Below are 24,193 nucleotides of genomic sequence, written 5' to 3' on the forward strand. Positions count from 1 at the left end.
GTGTGAGGTGATACCTCATTGAGGTTTTGATTTGGAATTCCCTGATGCCAAGCGATGTTGAGCACTTTTTCATGTGTCTGTTGGCCATTTGCATGTCTTCTTTGGAAAAATGTCTGTTCATGTCTTCTGCCCATTTCTTGATTGGATCATTTGTTCTTTGGGTGTTGAGTTTAAGAAGTTCTTTATAGATTTAGGATACTAGCCCTTTATCTGATATGTCATTTGCAAATATCTTCTCCCACTCTGTCGGTTGTCTTTTGGTTTTGTTGACTATTTCCTTTGCTCTGCAAAAGCTTTTTATCTTGATGACGTCCCAATAGTTCATTCTTGCCCTGGCTTCCCTTGCCTTTGGCGATGTTTCTAGGAAGAAGTTGTTGCAGCTGAGGTCGAAGAGGTTGCTGCCTGTGTTCTCCTTTAGGATTTTGATGGACTCCTGTCTCACATTTAGGTCTTTCAACCATTTGAGTCTATTTTTGTGTGTGGTGTAAGGAAACGGTCCAGTTTCATTCTTCTGCATGTGGCTGTCCAATTTTCCCAACACCATTTGTTGAAGAGACTGTCTTTTTTCCATTGGACATTTTTCCCCATTGAGAATGATATTTGCTGTGGGTTTTTCATAGATGACTTTTATGATGTTGAGGTATGTACCCTCTATCCCTATACTCTGAAGAGTTTTGATCAAGAAAGGATGCTGTACTTTGTCAAATGCTTTTTCTGCACCTATTGAGAGGATCATATGGTTATTGTTCTTTCTTTTGTTAATGTATTGTATCACATTGATTGATTTGCGGATATTGAACCAACCTTGCAGCCCAGGGATAAATCCCACTTGTTCGTGGTGAATAATCCTTTTAATGTACTGTTGGATCCTATTGGCTAGTATTTTGGTGAGAATTTTTGCATCCATGTTCATCAAGGATATTGGTCTGTAATTCTCCTTTTTGATGGGGTCTTTGTCTGGTTTGGGGATCAAGGTAATGGTGGCCTCATAAAACGAGTGTGGAAGTTTTCCTTCCATTTCTATTTTTTGGAACAGTTTCAGGAGAATAGGTATTAATTCTTCTTTAAATGTTTGGTAGAATTCCCCTGAGAAGCCATCTGGCCCTGGGCTTTTGTTTGTTGGGAGATTTTGGATGACTGCTTTAGTTTCCTTAGTGGTTATAGGTCTGTTCAGGTTTTCTGTTGCTTCCTGGTTCAGTTTTGGTAGTTGATACTTCTCTAGGAATGCATCCATTTTTTTCCAGATTATCTAATTTGCTGGCATAGAGTTGCTCATAATATGTTCTTAGAATTGTTTGTATTTCTTTGGTGTTGGTTGTGATCTCTCCTCTTTCCTTCATGATTTTGTTGATTTGGGTCCTTTCTCTTTTCTTTTTGATAAGTCTGGCCAGGGGTTTATCAGTCCTGTTAATTCTTTCAAAGAACCAGCACCTAGTTTCGTTGATCTGTTCTACTGTTCTTTTGGTTTCTATTTCATTGGTTTCTGCTCTGATCTTTATTATTTCTCTTCTCCTGCTGGGTTTAGGCTTTATTTGCTGTTCTTTCTCCAGCTCCTTTAGGTGTAGGGTTAGATTGTGTATCTGAGACCTTTCTTGTTTCTTGGGAAAGGCTTGTATTGCTATGTACTTTCCTCTCAGGACTGCCTTTGCTGTATCCCAAAGATTTTGAAGAGTTGTGTTTTCATTTTCATTGGTTTCCATGAATTTTTTAAATTCTTCTTTAATTTTCTGGTTGACCCATTCATTCTTTAATAGGATGCTCTTTAGCCTCCATGTATTTGAGTTCTTTCCAACTTTCCTCTTGTGATTGCGTTCTAGTTTCAAAGTATTGTGGTCTGAAAATATGCAGGGAATGATATACACTAAACAAATCAGAAAAGACCTGAATCCAGGAGAAAAGAAAGGGAAAGAAAGGAAAAAGAAAAAGATAAACAAACCAAAAACAACAATAAAAAAAACAGAATATGATCAAATATGATCCGGCTGATGCATAGATCAGTGCCACACACTAGAGTTTGGGCGCATTTTGGTCTGTTAGAAGAAAGTGCCTCCCAAAATTTTAAAGAAAGAAAAGCTTACGTATGTACAAAAATAAGGGTTAGTACAATGAAGGTATAGAATATAACTGTAAAGATGAAAAGTATAAAAGATTTTATAAAAGGAATTGATAAGTTGTTTGAAAAAAGAAAGAAGAGGATTTAAAAAAAAAAGGGAGAGAATGTGATCAGGCAGGAGACTAGAACAAAGCCATACACTAGAGATTTAGGGTATATTTTGATCTGTTAGAAGACAGTGTATCTCAAAATTTTAAAGAGAGAACAACTTATATATATATATATATATATATATATATATATATATATATATATATATATATACACCAAAAATAAGGGTAACTACATGAAAGGATAGAATATGAGTATAAAAATGAAAAATGAAAAATATTTTTTTAAAAAGGGAGTGATAAGATGTTGGTTGAAAAGAGGAAAAAGAAAAATTCAAAAAAAAAGTTAAAAACAGATTAACTTTGAAAGACTAATGAATCATGGTAAAAAAGCCATGAATTCTATGTGCTGTATTCCCCTAGCGCTGGAGTTCTGCCATTCTCATTGACCGGTAAACTTGGTCTTGGCTTGCTGGCCGTTCTTGCTGATCTTCTGGGGGAGAGGCCTGTTGCCATGGTTCCCAAATTTCTTTGCTGGAGGCGGAATTGCCCTGCCCTTGCCGGTCTGGACTAAGTAATCTGCTCTGGTTTTCTCTCAGGAGCTTTTGTTCCCTGCAAGCTCTCGATACAGCTTTGGAGGACCAGAGTGAAAATGGCGGCCTCCCAATCTCCACCCTGGAGGAGCGGAGAACTCGGGGGCCCACTCCTCAGTGCGCCCCCAGAGAAAAGCAGTCAATCACTCCCATCTCCCAGTCTCTGGCCACACTCTGTTCTCACCCGGCCTGTGACCGAGCGTTTCTATCTCTGGCACCCGACCCGTGTGGAGTCTCCAAACCCAGCAGATCCCTGCGGTGTGCTCCCGCGCCGCTCCTCCTGGGGGAGGAAGGAGAGTCTCCCCGGATCTGCCGCTTGTTGGGTCCCTACTGGAGGAGCAGGGGCCCGACTGCTCCGCAGATCACGGTTTATGGCAACCCCAAGCTGACAGCCTGCGCCTTGGCTCTGTCTCTGCAGCCGGCTTCCCTGCTCCTATACCTGGGAGTTCTGCTGCACTCAGGCACCTTCGGTCTTCCTGTGACCCCGAGGACCCTGAGACCCCACTGTCCCGCGAGGGTTCCACCTCCTGCTTAGCCACTGGAGTGACTGTCCCTCAGTGGAACCGGCTTCTAAAAGTTCCGATTTTGTGCTCCGCGGGTCTAGCACTTGCCAGAAGTGGCTGATGGAGGCCCCCTCCCCTGACGTCTACCCTCCCGAATATCGCCTCGGATTCACTTCTCCGCACGTCCTGCCTTCCAGAAAGTGGTCACTTTTCTGTTCAGAGAGTTGTTGCTATTCTTCTCTTCGATCTCCTGTTGAGTTTGTAGGTGTTCAGAATGGTTTGATCCCTATCCAGCTGAATTCCTGGGACCAGATGAAATCCAGGTCTCCTACTCCTCCACCGTCTTGCTCCGCCCTATCTTACTGATTTTTAAAAATATTGAGTTGAAAAAAAATAAATAAATAAAAATATTGAGTTGATTCTCTAGAAGCCTCCATTAGTGGGCATTTGGCCTTTTCTGTTTTTAGATCAATATGAACTCATGCCTTTAGATGTTTTTGATGTGTTTCACTTTTTTGATACTCAAATATTTTCATCTCTGGCCAGTAATCTCTTTTAGTTTGCTTTTATTTTCATACTACTCTGCTAGTCAGTGATAGTTTCCTTGCTTTCTGGTGTGACAGGTGTTTGAGGTTTATCTTGTGCATTTCCTGCCTCAAACCTAGAATGAAGCAGTAGAAGGAAGGAAATTAAATGATTTAAGAATGTTATTGTGAGGGAGAGATTTAAGCAGTTGGGAATTACCGTGGAAATCAGCTTATATATTCTAATTTATACATGGGCTTTCAGCTTGACTGGTAACATAGAAAATACTTGCCATCAACTAAACTTCCTATTTCAAACATTAAGTGTTTTTCTTTGTGGTCATGCAAGCTGATTTTTTTTTTCTTTGTAGGCTTTGCCAATCTGTCAGAAGATGATCAGGTGAATGTAATGGGTTTTCACTTCTTAGGAGGTTCTCGAGTTACTCTTCTTGCGTCTAAAACCTCTCGTAAGTAAAACTATGGTATTAATGCTTTTGAAATTTTCCATTGAGTACACTGCATCACAGATCATCATCACATCACGATTTCTGCAAAGGATATGTTCAGTTCATTATTGAAAACAAAGAGCCATGGTATTAAGTATTTAGGACATAAAAGTTATGAAGATAGGATCCTGTTTTATTAGAGATATGTAACTTTGGTTTTGGGGATTAGGAGAGTTTGAGAGAGAAATTTAAAGAATTGAAAATATTGTTGAGATAGGTATATGGTGAACTAGGTTTTAGGAACTATTAGAAACTGGAATTAATTTGTGTGTGTATGTATATTCATACGTCCTCCTTTTGGATATTGGCAAAGATGAAGGTGAAAGTGTGAATAGCTTCTGCTGACACTAATCTCAGTAGAATGAAAAGAGTAATTATGTAGTCAAGTTTGAATTTCAGATGTAAATATTCTTCATTGATTTCGTTGCTTCATCTGAGAATAATAGTTGAAACTACTCAATGTAAAACTGACTTTTGATGTATGTGGGATACTGAAGCTGCTAAACTCATTGAGTTATATACACCTTCATGGAAATAAAGTAAATATTAAGAAAATAGTGTTTAACAAATTTTAGGAACACTAAGGGTATTAGTGTGAATAAATGCATATATTGATATTTATATGTTAAAAAAGTCTGGCTCAGTACACTCCAATTTTTAAATCTCTGCAGTTTGTGCAATGGGCTTCCACTTTCTACTTTATGCATTTGCAGTTTTAGTTGGTTATTTCTTGCACCATCAGAAGATATAGTAAAATAGGGACATACTCCTTTTGAAAAATGAAGGTGTTAGCAGGAGGAATATAAACACATCCCTATTTTAGAAACTAACAATGTTACAGTTCTGGAATATATAGATTGGGGGCTGGTGAAATAGACTTGGATACAACTAAAAATTCTAGAATAAGGCATAGAAATCAAAGATAATTCTTAAAAGAATGAGAGAATTCTGTACTTTTCATGGTCTTTTTAAGTTGTTTTTTTTTTAAGATTTTTATTTATTTATTGAGAGAGAGAGAGAATGGTATAGAGAGAGCATGAGAGGGAAGAAGGTCAGAGGGAGAAGCAGACTCCCTGCTGAGCAGGGAGCCCGATGCGGGACTCGATCCAGGGACTCCAGGATCATGACCTGAGCGGAAGGCAGTCGCTCAAACAACTGAGCCACCCAGGCACCCTTCATGGTCTTTTTGATTGGTTATGATTGCAGTCCTTTTTGCATTGGCACCATTTTGTTTTGATTAGATTTAATCTTCAGTTGGATGATGGGATTATTTTAGTACATTTCTCTTTGTTAAACTGTTCTCTTTAGTTAAACTAAAAAAATTATTGCCAGCATTTCCTTGGGAAACTGTACACATCTGTTCAGCTTCACTTGATAATGCTGTAATGATGAATCTGAAATTGAGATTATTAAAAAAAGGCAAAAATTATTCTTGATGCAAGTGGGAATACTTATGTCCTAATTTGTTCTTTTTTAGATAAGGTAACTCTTAGAGCATTGCTGTTGCCCATGATTACCTTATTGTTTCTAAATTTCACCAAATATCCAGATATATGATTTTCTCACATTCATCTGAATATATGGCAGTGCCTTCATAGCCATAGAATGGGCAGACTAAATAATAGAATAAGACAGGACCTTTTAAATAAGGAACAAATGAGCTATGTAACCTGAAACCTGAATAGTAGCTATTACAATTCCTTGAAGGTTTTTTGGCTTCAGTGACACACAGAATTCTACCCAGGAAATGCCCTTTGGTGATAAAGGGAGGTAGGTATGAAGAGAGTAGTTTTCTGGGGTTGAGGCAGATGTTGGTGCTCTCGCTTGCTGTATCAGAGTGTTCCTCCCCAAGAAAGGAATGAAGTAATTTGTATCCAGTCTGTCTTTGGCATCTTTCTTTTTTATTAAAAGCACATAGTTTTTGGTTTAGAAATCTGAATTGACAGAAAAAAGTCCTACATATGGAAAGAACGCAATATTTTTTTCCCTCGTAAACTGTCAAGTGCTTTGTCAGTTGCCTTTGGATATTGGGTAGTATTTTCTGTGGGCTCCACATATTCATCTCTTTTTAAAACCTGCCTGATAATTAACCAAGCCTTGAAGTGTGCTGATGGTAATTTTAGTTCAATTTCCTGATTAGTTATAGATCAGCCAAAGCAGACAAGAGAAAAGCAAATGAAGTTCATTGGCTAAGATACCAAATCACATTCTCTGGGGGAACTGAATAGGTTTTTATTTTCAGAAAATAGAGTACTGCTTCAATGTAATCAGAGTTTATTATGTGAGTTCTGGAAAAACAAAGTGTTGAAGATAAAAATACTTAGGAGAAACAGTCTTTACTAGAGAAATTTCTGAAAATGATTTCCAGAGTTCTAAACTCAAAATAGTAAGACAGGTGATGGCTATGTTTGTTACCTTGATTGTAGTGATAGTTTTATGAGTGTATGCATATGTCCAAATTCATCAAATTGTATACATTAAATACATGCAGTTTTTTGTATGTCAGTTATACCTCTGTAAAGTTGTTAAAAATAATAAGACAGGTCAAATTTTATGAGATCAAATATTTTTATAATCAGAATTGTAAATATTTGTACTTGAAAGTTGATTATTTTGACTGATTCAGTACAGTGGGATTTCAGAAGGAATATGCCATTACCTAAATGTGTATATATGTCTACGGCCATACCACCCTGAACGCGCCCGATCTCGTCTAAATGTGTATATATGCCTGCCATGCTACTTTCCTAAACTCCATTTCCAGTGACTTATTCCCTCATACAACAAACACTGCCACCTCCCTCTCCTTCCTCTCTCTCCCTTTCTCTCTCTATTTTTCTTGGTGTTTATCTGTTTCTATTTTTTGCTTGCTTCCTTGCTTTCTTTTTTTCTTTCTTTCTTTCTTCCCTTCCTTCTTATGTTCAATTAGCCAACATATAACAACACATCATTAGTTTTTGATGTACTGTTCAATGATTCCTTAGTTGTTTCATTTTTTAAATTAATTTATTTGAGAGAGGGAGAGCACATGAGCTGGGGGAGGGGCAGAGGGAAAGGGAGAGTATCTCAAGCAGACTCCCTGCTGAGCATGGAGCCTGATGTGGGACTTGTTCTCAGGACCTTGAGATCATGACTTGAGCCGGAATCAAGAGTCGGATGGATGCTCAACCAACTGAGCAACCCATGTTCCCCCCTGTTTCTATTTTGATCTTTATCTGTACTATATCTATTTGTACCTTGCCTTATTTCCACTTGTTTCTTTAAGGATTAAAAATAGTTTACAAGTTTCCAAAATATGAAAGGTGAAAATAAATAGTTGAAGGAAACAGAAAGAGAAAATAAGAGCAGGAAATTAATAAAGATATGAATAAGATTAACACTCAGAAATATATACTGTTCAGTCGATAGGGTGCAGACTCAAAGTAATAAGAAAACATTTGAGTTCCAATTTTCAGAATGTTCGAAGGATAAAATCAAATAAGTTGCTTAGGAGATGCACAGCCTTTATTGATTCTGAGTCCAGAATGAAATTTCTGAATTCACAAGGACAACTTCTTCGGTAATGTCTCTATAGCTTATTTTTATAATTATAATGTTATGTAATTACAACTTATGAGTAACAAATTTCATAGAGCTTTAAAAATAATGATGAACGCAATTTACTGAATATAATACTGTCTCAGCCCACATCAGTGCAGTCTGAGCAGGATTTTAATCCAGGGATAAATTTAGAGTATCTAGTGTTACAAGTTTTTAGTATCTAGTATTTTCACTAAGAATTGGACAACCAAAGGGCTCCTGGGTGGCTCATTCAGTTAGGTGTCTGCCTTCGGCTCAGGTCATGATCTCAGGGCCTTGGGATCCAGCCCCACGTTGGGCTCCCTGCTCAGCTGAGAGTTGGCTTCCCTCTCTCCCTCTGCCTTTTCCCTCAAATAAATAAATAAAGTCTTTTTTTTTTTAAGTCTTAAAAAAAAAAGTAAAAGCACTTAGTAATCAGAAGTGAGATGTAGCTGGAAGGAGTTGTGGGTTTGTTTTATTTTATTTATTTAAAAAAATTTTTAAAGATTTTATTTATTTATTTATTTAACAGAGAGAGAGAGAGAGAGAGAGAGAGAGCACAAGCAGGGGGAGTGGCAGGCAGAGCAGGCAGAGCAGAGGGAGAAGCAGGCTCCCTGCTATGAGCCTGATGTGGGACTCGATCTCAGGACCCTGGGATCATGACCTGAGCTGAAGGCAGATGCTTAATCGACTGAGCCACACAGGCACCCTTGTTTTGTTTTAAAATGATCACTATTAGAACATACTTAAATAATAATTGAAAAGATTGAGTTCAGTGGGAGAGGCTCATGATTAGGAAAAAGAAGGGGACTCACAAAGCAATGAAGTCCTTGAGAAGGAGAAACAATGTGGGTTGCAGAGGTTGGGGACAGGGGAGATTGAAGGATAGGCCTTTCTAACTTTACTGTGACAGGAGGGATTGGATGTAGGTCCAGTGAGATTTTGTAGATTTGTTGTTGGGATGATAAAGGAGCTCTGGTGGTGTCTAAATTGGAAAAAAAGTTATGATATTGGTGTCTTGGAGAATAAGAAAGCAAGCTCATGAAAGGATAAGGCAATTTTGAGTACCCATTTGAAGTTTCAAATCCTGAATTTTGAAGTGAAACCAAGTCATCCCAAGACAATTTTCTCTGGCAGTGATTTGTTTACTAGCATCCAAGCAACTAAATTCAGGAGTGGGACTTTGAAGCAGATAATTGCAAGTAAAATATTTTTTGTGAGACTGATTATAATAATGGACTACCAAATCTAAGCTGTTGAGAGAAATAATGATTAGAGAAAATTGATACATGGTGAAAAATTAATGGGGTCAGTGGATCACGAGTCTTAATAAGGTTGAAGAAGTGTCATAGTGGCAGTTGTAGAACAACAGTTGAACTAGAAGAACAAAAGGTCGTGGTCAGAGAATGAATGAGATGTTAATGTCAGGGTTCAGAGGAACTGCAGGTTCTGACAAAGACAAGGTAATCAGACAAGGTGTGACCTTGGGGAGTGGATTGTGAAGATGCGAGAAGACCAATGGAGACAGGGCTTTCAAGGAAATGAGGTGTCATAGCTATGGATATTAAAAGAGCCTGTTTGATGTTACTATAATAAGTGAGAAAAAGAAGCACATTCAGATACATTATTGTGAAATTTTAGAGCACTAAGGATCCAGAACATATTCTCTATGATTAGAGAGGAAGAAACGCTACACAAGAAAGCATTTTAACTTATCAGCAAAATCCTTAGATATTAGAGGACAATGGAAAATTTTCCCCAAGATCTGAAGGAAATGATTTTCAAGTTAGATTTTCGTGCCTTGCTAAACTGGTAGCTAGCAGTGAATGCTGAGTAAGCATGTACTCTCAGTGTCACAAGTAGGGCTAAGCAATTGCAAATAGCAAATTTATGTAGCCTCAGGTAGGCCTTTGGAAAATGGGAAAGATAGCTAACACAATGAACATTTCAATATCCTGAAAGATTTTAATATACTGGAAAGAGCGATTGGATTGATTAAGGTCAAGCGTAAAAGTCATTTGCTTGTCTGTTTTGATTATTTTACTTTCAGATATAATGAAAAAATTATAGTTATGTATGTGAATAAGGCTTGGGCCTTGAAAAAGGCTTTCTTTTTGCACCTGCCCAAAAGAAAGCGTGTATGATCTTGAACTCTGTTAACTAAAATATATTTAGAACAAGGAAAGTAAGGGTCTTCCTCTGTTTCATCTGAGTAGGTTATACCTTTGTTCATTTTTCATTCAGCAGACATAGTAGATAAAAGGACAGTCATGGCTCCTGTGGAGTTCCTGGACTAATGGGAGAGACAAGCAGAGAACTGATAATAGAATGCTTGGTAAGCTTACAGAAATACACTTTAGGTGCAATTGGAACCTAAAGGAATAAGGTTCCATGAGATTTTATTTGTATCTTGAGGAATGAATAGGAGATTATTAGGTAGAAGGGATTTCAGAAAGAGGAGAAGGTTATTAAAGCATGGGGTTTTAGAGATCAGTAAATTTTCTTCTGTGCCTGGAAGTTCATGTAGTAGGGGCTCTGAGAGTTCTTTTTTTTTTTAATTTTTACTTATTATTTTTTAAGTAGGCTCCATGCCCAGTGTGGACCCCAACACAGGGCTTGAATTCACGACCCTGAGATCAAGACCTGTGCTGAGATCAAGAGTCAGATGCTTACCCGACTGAGCCACCCAGGCGCCCCTGTCCATTAATGAAGCCAAAAATTTAGAGACAAATGTAATGATCAAATCTAATGTATACAGTGATTCATGAATATAATATGACTGTTAATATTTATCTTAAAATTTCTTAGCGATATTACCAAGGGAATATTATATAAATCCAGATTGGAAAAAGCTTCTTGAAAAGTAAACTTAAAGAAATCATCCATAGTTTCTACTAATATTGAAGAAGTTGTATATCTGGAATATTATACTAATATCTACTGAAATTATTTATATTACTTCCTCCAGCTTTTTGGTTTAAAAAATGCATTCATCTCTTATCTATCTCACATTTTAAAATTTCCAAATAGCATAAATTATATTTGTGCATTGTTTATAATATGAATACAAACATTATTTATATTGATGAACTTCAGATGTTCTGACATGAATAGAGACTGACGTGATACATTTTTGTGCCCGGTTTAGTTAAATATATTATTTTCGCCATTTGTAGTACAGCGGAATGGCAATTGATTGGGCTCCAATTATCCAAATTGATTTCATTTGCAGACTGAAATGGTTATTTCCACTGAGCTGCTATTACAAGATGCAAAGGAAAAGAGATAAAAAAAATTGAATGTTCATTTTTGCAGCTATTTTAATTACAAATATTGTAAGGGTGTATCTTAAAATACAAGTTTCTTCTTTCATGTTATATTATAAATAGAGATTTTTATTTCTCCTTTCCATGAAATGTATACTCTGGAAAGTCTCCAGGGTCATATTAACCATCTTGGAGTACTAATACTGAGAAAATGCTTAATAATAAAAATAATGCCTTATAAATCTTTGACTCACTCACATCTAATTTGCTTGGTCTAAACTTAAAATATAAAGGTAAATTGCATTTGTATAGGTCTCTTCCATATAGTATTATGTTTGATCTTTATACTAACCTTGTGAAGGATATTTTATTTTCCCATTTGTGTACATGTAAAAAATTGAAGATTTTATCATTTATTTGTACTGAAGTCACAGATTTAGAAATTTACTAGATTTTAAGTTTTGATCAGAGGCTAAGACTAGAGAAACAGAGGATTTTCTTCCTAACATGATGCCTTTAATTACTACACATGCCACCAGCATCTGTGACCTGGACCATGATTATAATGTCCTAACTGTCAGTCTGTTCTGGCCCCTTTCTGATTCATTGTCTACTTGGCAGCTCTAATAATAAAAACAGAGAAACATATAATCACAAATTATATCATGCCACTCTCCAGCTTGAAATCCTTTGTGTTTATAGTAATACCCAAACTCTTTACCAATACTTATAGTCCTCCCTGTGTGTTCTGGCCCCGGCCTAACATCCAGCCTCATCTAAGGACACTCACTTCCTCACTCTGGCCTGCTCTCAGTTTCTGGTACCTGTCTGACATTTTCAGCCTTGAGGTCTGTGAGCTTGCCAGACTCTCTACCTGAACTGTTCTTCTCATCATTATAGTCCAGACCTTATGACAAAATGATGAGGAATGTGTGATCTAGATGCAAATTGCTAGTTGCAACCCCAGCTCTCCTTACAATTTGTCTGAATGGCTTTGGAAAAATTAACAATGCCTGTATTTTCATCTATAAAATGGGGATAAAACTGTACAATTATATTATGTAAGAATAAATGAGATAATCCCTAAAAAACATGTAGCAGTTTCCTGGTATACTCTATGTGCCAGGTAAATTTTAGCTGCTAGTATTATTTTCGTCCCTATTATTTTTTAGTACTACTACTGATGTCAGTTTCTCAGTGTGGCCTTCTGTGACCCATAGTATCTCAAGAAAGAGTACCCATTTGCCTTTATTATAGCACCCTTTTCACCTGCATTCTAGTTCTTTTATAACTTGTAACTATTTAATTGTTGTTTACTTATTTATGTTCTGCCCTTACCACTAGGATGAAAACTGGGACCAGAAGGTGTTGTTCCCCGTTGTCTCCCAGCTCTTACACTTCATAGTTTTTGAATGGATGAATAGATGGAGTGTTACCTTGAATGTCCTTGAGACTGTCAACCAAAGATATTCTTGCCTTGTGGCCCTTCCATAAAGGGAGCTACATTTCATTTCCTGCATTTGCCCCTTTGCTTTGAACTATTGTACATGACTTTTCTCTGTTACTTCATAGAGCAGAAATCTTTGTTTGCCCACTATGGGGGATTGAGATGGGTCTCTCAGAGAGTTCATAGGCCTCTGTTCAGATAATTTAAATCCTGATGAAAGGAGAAGGGAAATGTTTAGACTTGCCCATGTTTCATTTTGTCAGATTAGTGATTTTGTTGTCTGCCAGGGTGGGGAAAGGAGTTCCAGTTGTAGGCAGCAGAGACAAGACACTTCACCTCTCTGGGGAAGAGTTCTAGGTACTGCTTCCTTTCTTGGCACAACATCCTTAATATAACACCTAGGCCCACTGTAAGCTGTGATTGTGGACTAAGCCCAGCACTGTCAAGGAGGCATTAGGGTGGGTGCTAATTGGATTTGTCCTGTACAATCAACAGTCAGCGCCTGGCCAGCCGAACTTGGGGTTACCGTTGGTGTTCTCCTGAGAATCATGTCCATTTTTTCCCCAGTGATACATTCTGATAAATTTTCACACTAACTTTGGTGGACAGACTTGCCTGGTCCATACCTGAATATGCCTTGTTACCAGATTTTCTTGCCAGTGTCTACATGGGCAATGTAACAGAAACAGTATGATAATCTTGTTACAGCGCAGCATAAAAACTGCTCACTCAGCTTCAGCCATACTAGCTTCCTCAGTGTCCCTGAAAGCACCTTCCTGCCTCAGGGCCTTTATACTCAGTTCCCTGGCTTGCAGTGCTCTTCCCGTAGATATCCATGGCTTGCTCCTTCGCTTCATTCAAGGAATCTTGAAGTGTAAATTTTTTTATATGTTGGTCACACATTTTTTTTACATCTATAATTCTTTTAGAAGTGTCACAATAATACCAGTTGTTTATGCACATCTCTTTTCAGGTATATAATTTGTGACACATTTATATTGGAAAATTATAGTTGAATGGAATAACTTTCTTTCTGTAGTTTTATTTCATTTTCTATACAAGAAATTTTATTCCTTAGGTGTATTTAGACTACGTCCCGGGTTTTTCTACCTGCTTATGGAAGCCTATTCAAAATCCTTCTAGAACCAGAATAAATGAGATTTCCTTTGCAATATTAGCACTATAATGTTTATGTAAAAAATTTATGGCTTTATCTAAAATGGCAAATTCTATGCCAAGGAAAATACATTTTCTTAAAGCCACTTTTTTTTTTCCATATCTGCTCTTTGGAAGTTACTGGGTTAATTAGGTTCTATGTGGGTCTTACGGGGTTTATGATGGAATCCCTGCCCTGAAGCCCTGAGGCAGGAAGGTGCTTTCAGGGACACTGAGGAAGCTAGTATGGCTGAAGCTGAGTGAGCAGTTTTTATGCTGCGCTGTAACAAGATTATCATACCAGTTTCTGTTAAATTGCCCATGTAGACACTGGCAAGAAAATCTGGAAACATGGCATATTCAGGTATGACCAGGCAAGTCTGTCCACCAAAGTTAGTGTGAAAATTTATCAGAATTTAGCACTGGGGATGCACACCCTTGAGGAAATAATGGTGACAAGGATGATAGTAGGTAACATTTATTGAGTACTCACTATGTGGCAGGCAGCATTTTAAGAATTTTATTAAAATGAGCATTATTAAGGCACTGTGTCTTTTCACTTTCAGAATCTCAGGATCTGGAAGTGGTAAAGGAACTTGCTCAGTATTATGAACCTGGGAGGGAGCTCTTCTTTAATATTATTGACAGGTATTCCTACAGGATCTCTGTGGAGATTTGCAAGAAAGGCAGAGCTCTGAGCTCCTGATGGAGGAGTTCACAAAGCCCATAGGAGCTGAAGCTGAAAGATGAGGACCATGAGCAGCTATGGGAGGTGTAGGAACACTGGAGCAGGACCTAGAGGTGTGGCTGATGGCCAGACTTTCTGAGGAAGTTCACAAGATGATATGAGAAGCTCTCATGAAATAGTTGGCATCTGAAAAGCTGCTGAAGGAGGTGGTGGGTAGAATTGACAGGCTGCAGGTGGAGGTGACAACCTTGAAGGTAGCAGTCGTCACATCCACATCCAGCCTCTCCCAGCCATGAGCCCCACTTGTAGCTGCTGAACCCCGCTAACACTGGGCCCCACAAGGGCCAGAAACACTAGCAGCTCCCTCTGCCCAGTTGTGAGCCCCTCTACGGGACATACCTTTGCCATGGATGAGGAGGACAAGGAGATGGATAGGGCCTTTTTGCCAAATTCTAAGCCTGGAGGGAATTGCATATCGTGGACAAGCCCTGTTACTTCCTTGGAAGGGTGTACCCAGGGGATGTGGGCCCTTGCCTGGACTTTATAATGCGGGATTTCTTGGTGCTGCTGTAGGCGAGTTGGGAGGACAACAAATGCTCACCACCTAGCCCATGGCTTTGTAGATGCTGCCGCAGTATGAGTGGACACAGTTAAGTGTGGCAGTGCCAACGTATGTGTCCACACCTGCCAGTACCACATCTGGCTCTGTCACTTTGAGAGCCACAACTACACCTCACCATCCTCTCTAGCTTGGATCACAGTAGTGTACAATTTTGTCACTTTCATCTACTACATCCAGCAAGACCTGTTGCATAAGAATATGAAGCCAATATTTTGGGAGATCACAAAGCTGCAAAAGGAGATGAAGCTGGCCCAGTTTAGCATCTTTTCCTTGGAGGCCTAGGGTATTACCTGGGCCTGGGGGGAGGCGGGGTTATGGGCTGGGCAAATAGCTGCCCCAAAATGGACAGACACATAAAAAGACAAGGTCCTAGAGCCAGTCCTGAGCCAGAAACCAAACATCTGCCCAGGAGGGACAAATGGCCAGGACCTGGAGGCAGCACTGAGCTGGCACCAAATACCTGTCCCATGACAGATGGAGTGACAGACAGATTTGTCTTTCTTGCCTATTGAGTTATACAATTCCCAAGGAGATTTTCAAGAAAGCACCAAATGCCAAGGAGCTCAGAGCCTTAGATGCTTCCATAGGAGTGAGGTAGTTCCCTGCCTCCTAAGGCAGCTAACTCTACAAATATCTGTAATTATTACACAATACTTATTGTGCCTTCTGCCCTTTGCAGCTCCCTTGCTATTGTCTAACTCTTCTGCTGTGGGATAGACCATCACATTTTACTTAAAAATAGGAATGTATCCCTTGTGGGGAAGTCCTGGCACTTTTGTGGCAACGTCAACCTTCATGGAGTATCCCTGAATCAGTGATGGCAGAAACAGTGTTTACTCTTCCCCCATCACTCCATCTTTCCAGGTCTGCAGTGAACTCCTTAAGGGCAGAGGCTCTTGCTTTATTCATGGTTTTATCCCCAGTATCTTGCACTGAGTTATGGAAATGAGTGAAAGAGTGAATGAATACCAGTCTGGGATTAATATGTTGGGTCCCAAGTTTAGCTTGGATAGGACCCGAGATTTGCAGAATTCTAATATTGTATTTTGTCATCATAATTTTTTTTTTTTTTTTTTACCTCTTTACTCCTGCCCCACCACAGTTTTGCTCTTTCTGTTCTTAGAGCATTAACCATCCAGTGACATTTGTAAAGAAAGGTAAAGCTGTGATATCTGACCTTAGCCCTATTCTCTTTGATGGGAGAAATGAGGAAATCATCTGATCAACACTGTGGGTAGAAATTAGAATCCAGAATAAGACTAGGGTGAGGGGAGGGCTGGGGGACACTCCAGGGGAAATGATATGATAGCAGAGAACATCAGGGTGTTTGCCATACGCTTTGGGAGGCATACCCAGTATATTTTATTCCTTATGTAATTGAAAGAGAGATGACTAGGAGAATGAGAGGAGATATATTTTTGAATTCTGATGGAGGATGACAAATTGAAGTCCTAATGCCAATTTAAAGATGACATATATTTATAGAATTTGTCAAGGTACCATGGGGAATATAATAAATATTTCACATGTCCACATGTCATGCTACCTTAGCAAGACCCTAGACACCCTAGGCAAGGAGACTGAGTTCATCTTTGTACTCCCAACTTTTCTTTCCTTATGAAATTGTACATAATAGATGCTCAATAACTTGTAAATCACATAGACTAGAGGAATTGGTTCTAAATCTCAAAGTCTACAATCTCTTGGAGAAACTGAATATAATCATCTGGAAAGTTAAATAGGAATAAGAAAAAGTACATACCCTGACCAAATGGAATTTATTCCAGGTATGCAATGCTGATTCAGTGCCTGAAAACCAATCAGTGTAATCCACCTAACTTTTGTAATCCATTAACTTTAGTTAATGATAGTGTATCTGTGTGCATTCATTAATCATAATAAATGTACCATAATTAAGATAATGGGGAAACTGGGTGAAGGGCATGTGGGAACCCTGTATAATCTTCTTAATTTTTCTGTAAATCTAAAACTGTTCTAAAATTAAAAGTTAATTTAAAAAATGCATGGTTATATGTGGTTAAGTGCATAGTAAACTGTAGACATACTGTGTCTCTATATAAATTCAAAGAGATACAGTATTGTAATGTGGTTAAGATTAATAGCTAATCTTTGGATTAATAGCTAGAGTTCTAATCCCTGCCATTACTATCTGGCTAGATGACCTTACAGATTATTTAAACTTTTCTGTAAAATGGGGATAACAATATTTCCCCCATAGGGGTATTGAGGTTTAAACCAGAGTGACTGCAGAGTGCTCGAGACAGTGCCTAGTACATATTAGGCTGCTATGGATGGTAGAGAAATAAGGATTTCTTGGGGTAGGTAGGACCGAAGCCAGGTCTTGGAGAATAGGTAGGATTTAGACAGGGAAAAAGGATATATATCATGAATTCTAGCTCTGACATTTAATTTGCTTTGTGACCTTTGATGAGTCTCTGAAATTCTGTGTGTAGTTTTCCTTTTTATTAAAAAGAGATTGTTGCGATCATAGTGCTTGTTTCATAGTTGGTGCTCAAAAAATAATAGTTGCTCTTATCATAAATGTAGTTACTCTTACCGCTGTCATCATTGTTGTCATTAAATCAGGGTAGGGGATGGATAGGAATTGGGCTTTCTTGGAGCTGAGGTTTCAGCTAATGGAGGGCAACAAGATTTATATTTAGGGAAGAGTCTGATTACAAATATAAATAAAAGAACTATTAGAAAAATAGAAAACTTTGATCATGATTACAGGGATATAAGCTGGCTACAATGTCTAGGATGTGGGGGACTTTCTACAGAATAAGTTTTATTTCACATCAAAATTCTGAAACAGATTCATGAATACCAGATTATACTTTTGCAATGACTTTTTTCTTACCTTGTAAACAAAGCTAGCTTGCTTGCTTCCTCCCCTTTTCTTTCTTTCTTTCATTCTTTTTCTTTCTTTCTTTCCTTCTTTCTTTCTTTCTTTCTTTCCTTCTTTCTTTCTCTTCCTTCCTTCCTTCCTTCCTTCCTTCCTTCCTTCCTTCCTTCCTTCCTTCCTTCCTTCCTTCCTTTCTTTCTTTCTTTCTTTCTTTCTTTCCTTCCTTCCTTCCTTCCTTCCTTCCTTCCTTCCTTCCTTCCTTCCTTCCTTCCTTCGACTAAAATTTGGGTTTTTTTATTATATCGAAACCTGTGATAAGAAACATAGGGAAAAGGACCATACTCTACAGCTTGCTACTGTGACCGCAAACCTTTGGAATTAAATTTGAAAATGTTAAGTGGTTGATGTAGAAAACTGCAATAAAGCAGTAGAAATCATATTTGTATTCCAAAAAAAGAAAAAACGTCTTTTGTTTGGGTATTTATGTCAGAGTTAGTGATAATTCACATAGTTTCAGCTAGTAATTATGTGTTAATAAGCGTTTTTCCTTAATTATTTTTTCTCTCTTAGAACGGTATCGTATTCAGAGTGAACAGTTTGAAGATCTTTGGCTCATAACAAATGAACTTATTATCCGCCTTCAAGAATATTTTGAAAAACAGGGAATCAAAGATTTTGCCTGTTCTTTTTCTGGATCTATGCCCCTTCAAGAATATTTTGAGTTGATTGATCATCATTTTGAGGTGTGTACGATCGTAACTCATATTACCTGCAATTTTTCTATATATGACAGAGAAAGAGATGCTACAGAGGAAAGAACTCTAGTGTACTTGGCTATTAAATCTAGTGCTTCAAGTAGTTATTTTATGTGGATGGTAGATTTTGTGTATCTGTTCCTGCCCTCTTGCCCAGTTTGTGGTCACTTGCAGATATTAACAGAGTGGCTGCCTGGAGCTAACATGTGTTCTGGCTTCAGAACAGAGCTGATTTAATTCTCCCACATGGGGACTTAACCTTTGACCCCAATAACCCAGTGTTAAAACTGAGCTTATCGGCAGCCATTTGGCTAACTAATTCTAGCAGGCCATAAATGAGGTGTGATTATAAAGTAAGGTGATTTTTCCTTTTCTTTTTTAACAAGCACACCAGAACTTCTGCATCTGAATGAGGGTTAGCCACATAAAATATTCTTCAGTTTCTGGCACAATGGGCACTTAGTAAATGCTGAATGATTAAATGTCTAAACAAATAAGATCTGACAGTGACTGTGTTACCCGAGTATTTTTTGCATTTCTTCTGTGGAAGAGCCTGTGTTAATTGTCCTGAGTATCATGATGGTATAAAATCTTCATTCTTTGAAGACTGATTTGATATTTGGAAATAGGGGTCATGTTTTATAAGTGAACTGGACAAATGACAGTCATTGTTTAAAAAATCTCATGTGTTAAAAAAAAAAAAAATCACCAGATTCTACTTACTTATTTGCCCATAAGTAGACTCTGTAGGCAGTTACAAAGGGGGGAGGGGGATTTCAAAAGGATTTTGAACATTATTCAAGGAAGCATTGGTTCTCTAGCATAACTGCTTTTTAAGGAATCAATAGGTTTTTGCATTTCAGTTTATAAACGATGTGTGGTATGTACGTGACAGAGAGAATATATCATGTCATGTGAACATTCTACCTATTGTTTAATCCCTTGGACATTCTAAGAACATTGACTTTAACCTATAAAGACTTCTTTCTTTAGTAGAGTGTGAACATAAAGAGAAAATTTTAATGACAAATAACATGTCATTATCAAATAAATTGAACTTACTTGGGTTATCTTTCATCTGTGCTGATAGTATTTTTTTTTTAAAGATTTTATTTATTTGACAGAGAGAGAGAGAGAGCACAAGCAGGGGGAGTGGCAGCAAAGGGAGAGGGAGAAGCAGGCTCCCTGCTTAGCAGGGAGCCTGATGTGGGACTTGACCCCAGGACCCTGGGATCATGACCTGAGCTGAAGGCAGACGCTTAACCAACTGAGCCACCCAGGCGCCCCTGTGCTGATAGTATTTTGTAGGATAGTATGCTTTTGGCCAAATCATGGCACCAAAATTGACATTTGGGAAATATATTTAGGTATTTTAAGGATTGAGAACCTTTGCAATCCTCTAGGATATATTTAGAAAAATTCATGCTTCACTGTGCAAAACTGGGTTCTAGTGGTTTATGGAAGAGTCCACAAAAAGACTATATTAATTATGTATTTGTGATATTTAAGACACAAAATATTAGATTCTGATTGACTGTAAATTTGACATACAGTTTGCCCTTATTTGCTGGCTGGTAAATCCCTGGAGTTTCCACATCAGGGGCATTTTCTTTCTGGGAGGGGTTTAGGGAACAAGATGAACTACAGGCACTTCCATTTGTTACTCGAAGTTTGTTTGTTTGTTTGTTTAAAAGATTTTATTTATTTATTTGACAGAGACAAAGTGAGAGAGGGAACACAAGCAGGGGGAGTGGGAGAGGGGGGAAGCAGGTTTCCCGCTGAGCAGAGGCGGGGCCTGAGGCGGGGCTCTAGGCTGCGCTCAATCCCAGGATCCTGGGATCATGACCCGAGTCCAAGGCAGACGCTTAATGACTGAGCCACCCAGGCGCCCCTGTTACACTACGTTTAAAAGGAGAATCATTAGGGCGCCTGGGAGGCTCAGCTGGTTAAGCGACTGCCTTCGGCTCAGGTCATGATCCAGGGATCAAGTCCCACATGGGGCTCCCTGCTTAGCAGGGAGTCTGCTTCTCCCTCTGACCCTCTTCCCTCTCGTGCTTTCTATCTCTCATTCTCTCTCTCAAATAAATAAATAAAATCTTTTAAAAAAATAAAAGGAGCATCATTATACTTCCTTTCTCTCTGGCCCCACTCTCTGCTTTTTAAAAAAAATATGATTTTAATCTTTGAATTAAGATGGCTTTTGGAATCCAAGTGTCCCTTAGTGTTAGCTCCATGAAGGCAGAAATTTTTGTCTGTTTTAGTCATTGCTATAATTTCTAGCACCTAGAGCAATGCTTGGCCCTGAGATCAATAGTATTTGTTAAATGTTGAAATTCTGGCACATGAAAACATTTCAATCACTGATGTTTGGTTACACATTCAATGGAATGATAACCTGGCTGATGTGTTAGTCAGTATTGAAAGTGTCTTCTAAAATTTTTTTGTTTCATGAATTTAGTAAATAAAATATTACAGCTGGAAATTATATTATTAAAAGAGTGTATTATTAATAATCAGGCTAATATTCTTTTTTAAAAATTTAGTAATTTAAAAAAATATTTAACTTTTGGTCATGAAAGTGTTTTTTTTTTCCCTTCAAGAGAATAGTCTTTGATTTAGTTACTTAGTGCTTCTGAAAATGGGATTAAAAGACAGTAATAAAATTCCAAGTTTTTTTTTTAATCATGTGTCTGGAGAATGCATACACTGAAAAGGAAGTTTGGTTTGATATAAGAAATGTAAACTGTAATATGTTTGATTTCTGAACTTTTTTTTTTTTTTTTGAGAGGGGGAAAAGAGAGCGAGGTTGAGCAGGGGGGTAGGGGCAGAGGGAGAGGAAGAAAGAGAATCTTAAGCAGGCAGAAACTCATGACCCTGAGATCATGACCTGAGCTGCAATCAAGAGTCGGATGCTTAACCTACCAAGCCACCCAGGTGCCCCTGATTTCTGAAGAAAATGCTATTTATTTCAGGACTAGTTGATGACTGTTTTGTAAAGTTGAGTTAGCAATTCACATAATCTGATTTCATGGAGTGTTCCTTCTACTCTATGACTCTCACTAGCTTCTTTTATTTTAATGGTACTAAATTCGAAGGTTATGAGAAGAGTTGTAGTAAAAAGAGTCTATTTTTGATTCTCATCCTCCAGCCACTCAGTCTCCTCTTTGGAAGCAAATTTTGGTGTCCCGTTTCTTGTGTATATTTTTAGAACTATTATATGCAGTCACAACTATGTTAATGTACAGATTTCTTTTTAAAAAATACATGAATGGGGGTTGCCTGGGTGGCTCAGTCGTTAAGCGTCTGCCTTCGGCTCAGGTCATGATCCCAGGGTCCTGGGATCGAGCCCCGCATCGGGCTCCCTGCTCTGTGGGAAACCTGCTTCTCCCTCTTCCACTCTCCCTGCTTGTGTTCCTGCTCTTGCTATCTCTCTCTCTCTCTGTCAAATAAATAAATAAAATCTTAAAAAAATAAAAAATAAAAAATACATCAATGGTAGCTTATTACACATACTATTATTCTGTATTTTGTTTTTGTTTTTGCTTTTTGCTTTGTTTCATTCCGTGCATCTTTGGATAACATTGCATATTAGTACTTAAGTAGTTCTGCAAAGTAGTCTTTTTTATTATTTAACCCGTCCCCCTATTGTTGGGTATTTTAATTATTAATAATATCCTACTATAATACAACAGAACAAATAATTCTATAATGAATATCCTTGTATGTACATTACTTTTTGCAAGCATACCTCTAGGATAAATTCCTAGAAATGGGCTTGCTAGATCAAAGGCTATATTTGAGAGCTATTTGTATTAGCTTTTCTATAAATTTTGCCCTTTTTTCTATTGATTGATACTTTTCTTACTGATTTGTATTGGATTTTGGTCCTTTTCTCTTTGATTCTTAGATGCTTTCTAGATATGGGCTTGACTTTTTGTCTCTGGTTATTGCTATTATTTTTTGCAGTTTGCTGTCTTGTCACTTTACTTATGATATTTTTCTTTTTTTTTTTAACTGTATAGAATTCTTTTTTTTTCCTTAGTTAAGAATTTATCAGAGGTGTGAGTGTGTATGTGTCTGGCTTTTGGCTTTTTTTTTTAATTTTTTTATTGTTATGTTAATCACCATATATTACATAATTTGTTTTGGTGTTGGCTTTTGGCTTTGAGTTATAAGGGTCTCTCTCATGCCAAGATTATTTAAAAATTCTAATTTTTCTAGTACTTTTATTGTGTCTAAACTTTTTATTCCTCCAAGTGATTTTGCTGTAAAGACTGGGGGAGAAATTCTTATTCTTTTGTCTCTGTAATCAGTTATTACAGGACATTTATTAAATAATCTGTCTTTTCCCTAGTGATACTAGGTCATCTTTACTGAATTTCCATTTGACCTATCCTACTCTATTATCTATGTATCTATCTATTCATGTACCATATATAACAGTTTTAATTCTCTTAACTTTATAATACATTTAAATTTCTTCATTACTCTCTTTCAATTTAAATTTCTTCATTACTCTCTTTCAAGCTTTAATTGGCATTGCCTGTATTCTTACTTTAAATGTTTTTTTGTGCACATTTAACCTGAATTTAAGAAATTCTTTATTGTAGTTGCGGATAAATGGTGAAAAATTAGAAGAACTCTTATCTGAAAGAGCCATACAATTTCGGGCCATTCAACGCCGACTATTGACAAGATTCAAAGATAAAACACCTGCCCCCCTCCAACACCTGGACACCTTGCTAGATGGAACTTACAAGCAGGTAAATATGATATCAATGATAGTTTCCACTACTGGATATAATTTTTATCCCTAGCCCTAGAGTCATGTATTAGAATATCAAGATAAGGTATTTCTTTCCTGTGTACTGTGGAGCAGTGAATAGCACATAAGCTTTAGAGTCAGGAAAACCTGGGTTCAAATGTCCAGCTTTGCAACTTTCTAATTATTGATCTTGAACAACTTACATAAGATTCATCAGTCTCCACATTTTACCCAGAGTTATTGTGAAGGTTTTTGATCATTATGTGAAGAAGCCGGCAGCACAATGCCAGGCACATAGTATGTGCTTGATAGATAGTAGCTATTATGCTTGGTGTTATTATTAAATAATTCTTGGTGCATCTCATAATTATCACTATGATTCCCCACTTGTCCTACTGAGCAACTGGCTTACACTTCCATTATTACGTCATTTGATGTTTTGAGAAGGAATTCTTAAACAGCTTTTTGTTCTAGTTCCAAAAGACTTGTTTCTTCCTCTTCCTGATTCTTTTTTCCATCAATGATTCACCCTTTGCATGGCTAGGGTGATATGACTCTCATTCTTACGGTATTATGTCACCAAAAGCTGTTCAAAATTATCATCTCTGGCTTGAAATAATAATTTTTAAAATTTAAAATTTTGTGGGTAAAACCTCTGCCAGTTCCACTATAATGGAGTCAGCTTTGAATGACTACACGTCTTCTTATGCTTCTATGTAATATCATTAATCTGTTCCAAAATCAGTGTTGGTGGTATGAGTATTCTGTTCATTTTTTAATTG

General features: G+C 37.7%; 1 protein-coding gene across 8 annotated transcripts in view; it reads left to right on the forward strand.

Moving 5' to 3' along the window:
* Nucleotides 1-24,193, forward strand: part of BBS9 (Bardet-Biedl syndrome 9) — a 479,889-nt gene that overhangs the window by 224,175 nt on the left and 231,521 nt on the right. For all 8 annotated transcript variants that reach the window (XM_027574543.1, XM_027574544.1, XM_027574546.1 and 5 more), the window contains 3 exons: nt 4,155-4,250; nt 18,462-18,634; nt 23,257-23,409. In XM_027574543.1, the coding sequence (XP_027430344.1) occupies nt 4,155-4,250; nt 18,462-18,634; nt 23,257-23,409 (422 nt within the window). The remainder of the gene's footprint in view (nt 1-4,154; nt 4,251-18,461; nt 18,635-23,256; nt 23,410-24,193) is intronic.

This window comes from Zalophus californianus, chromosome 12 (assembly GCF_009762305.2).
Source record: "Zalophus californianus isolate mZalCal1 chromosome 12, mZalCal1.pri.v2, whole genome shotgun sequence".
Lineage (NCBI taxonomy): Eukaryota > Metazoa > Chordata > Mammalia > Carnivora > Otariidae > Zalophus > Zalophus californianus.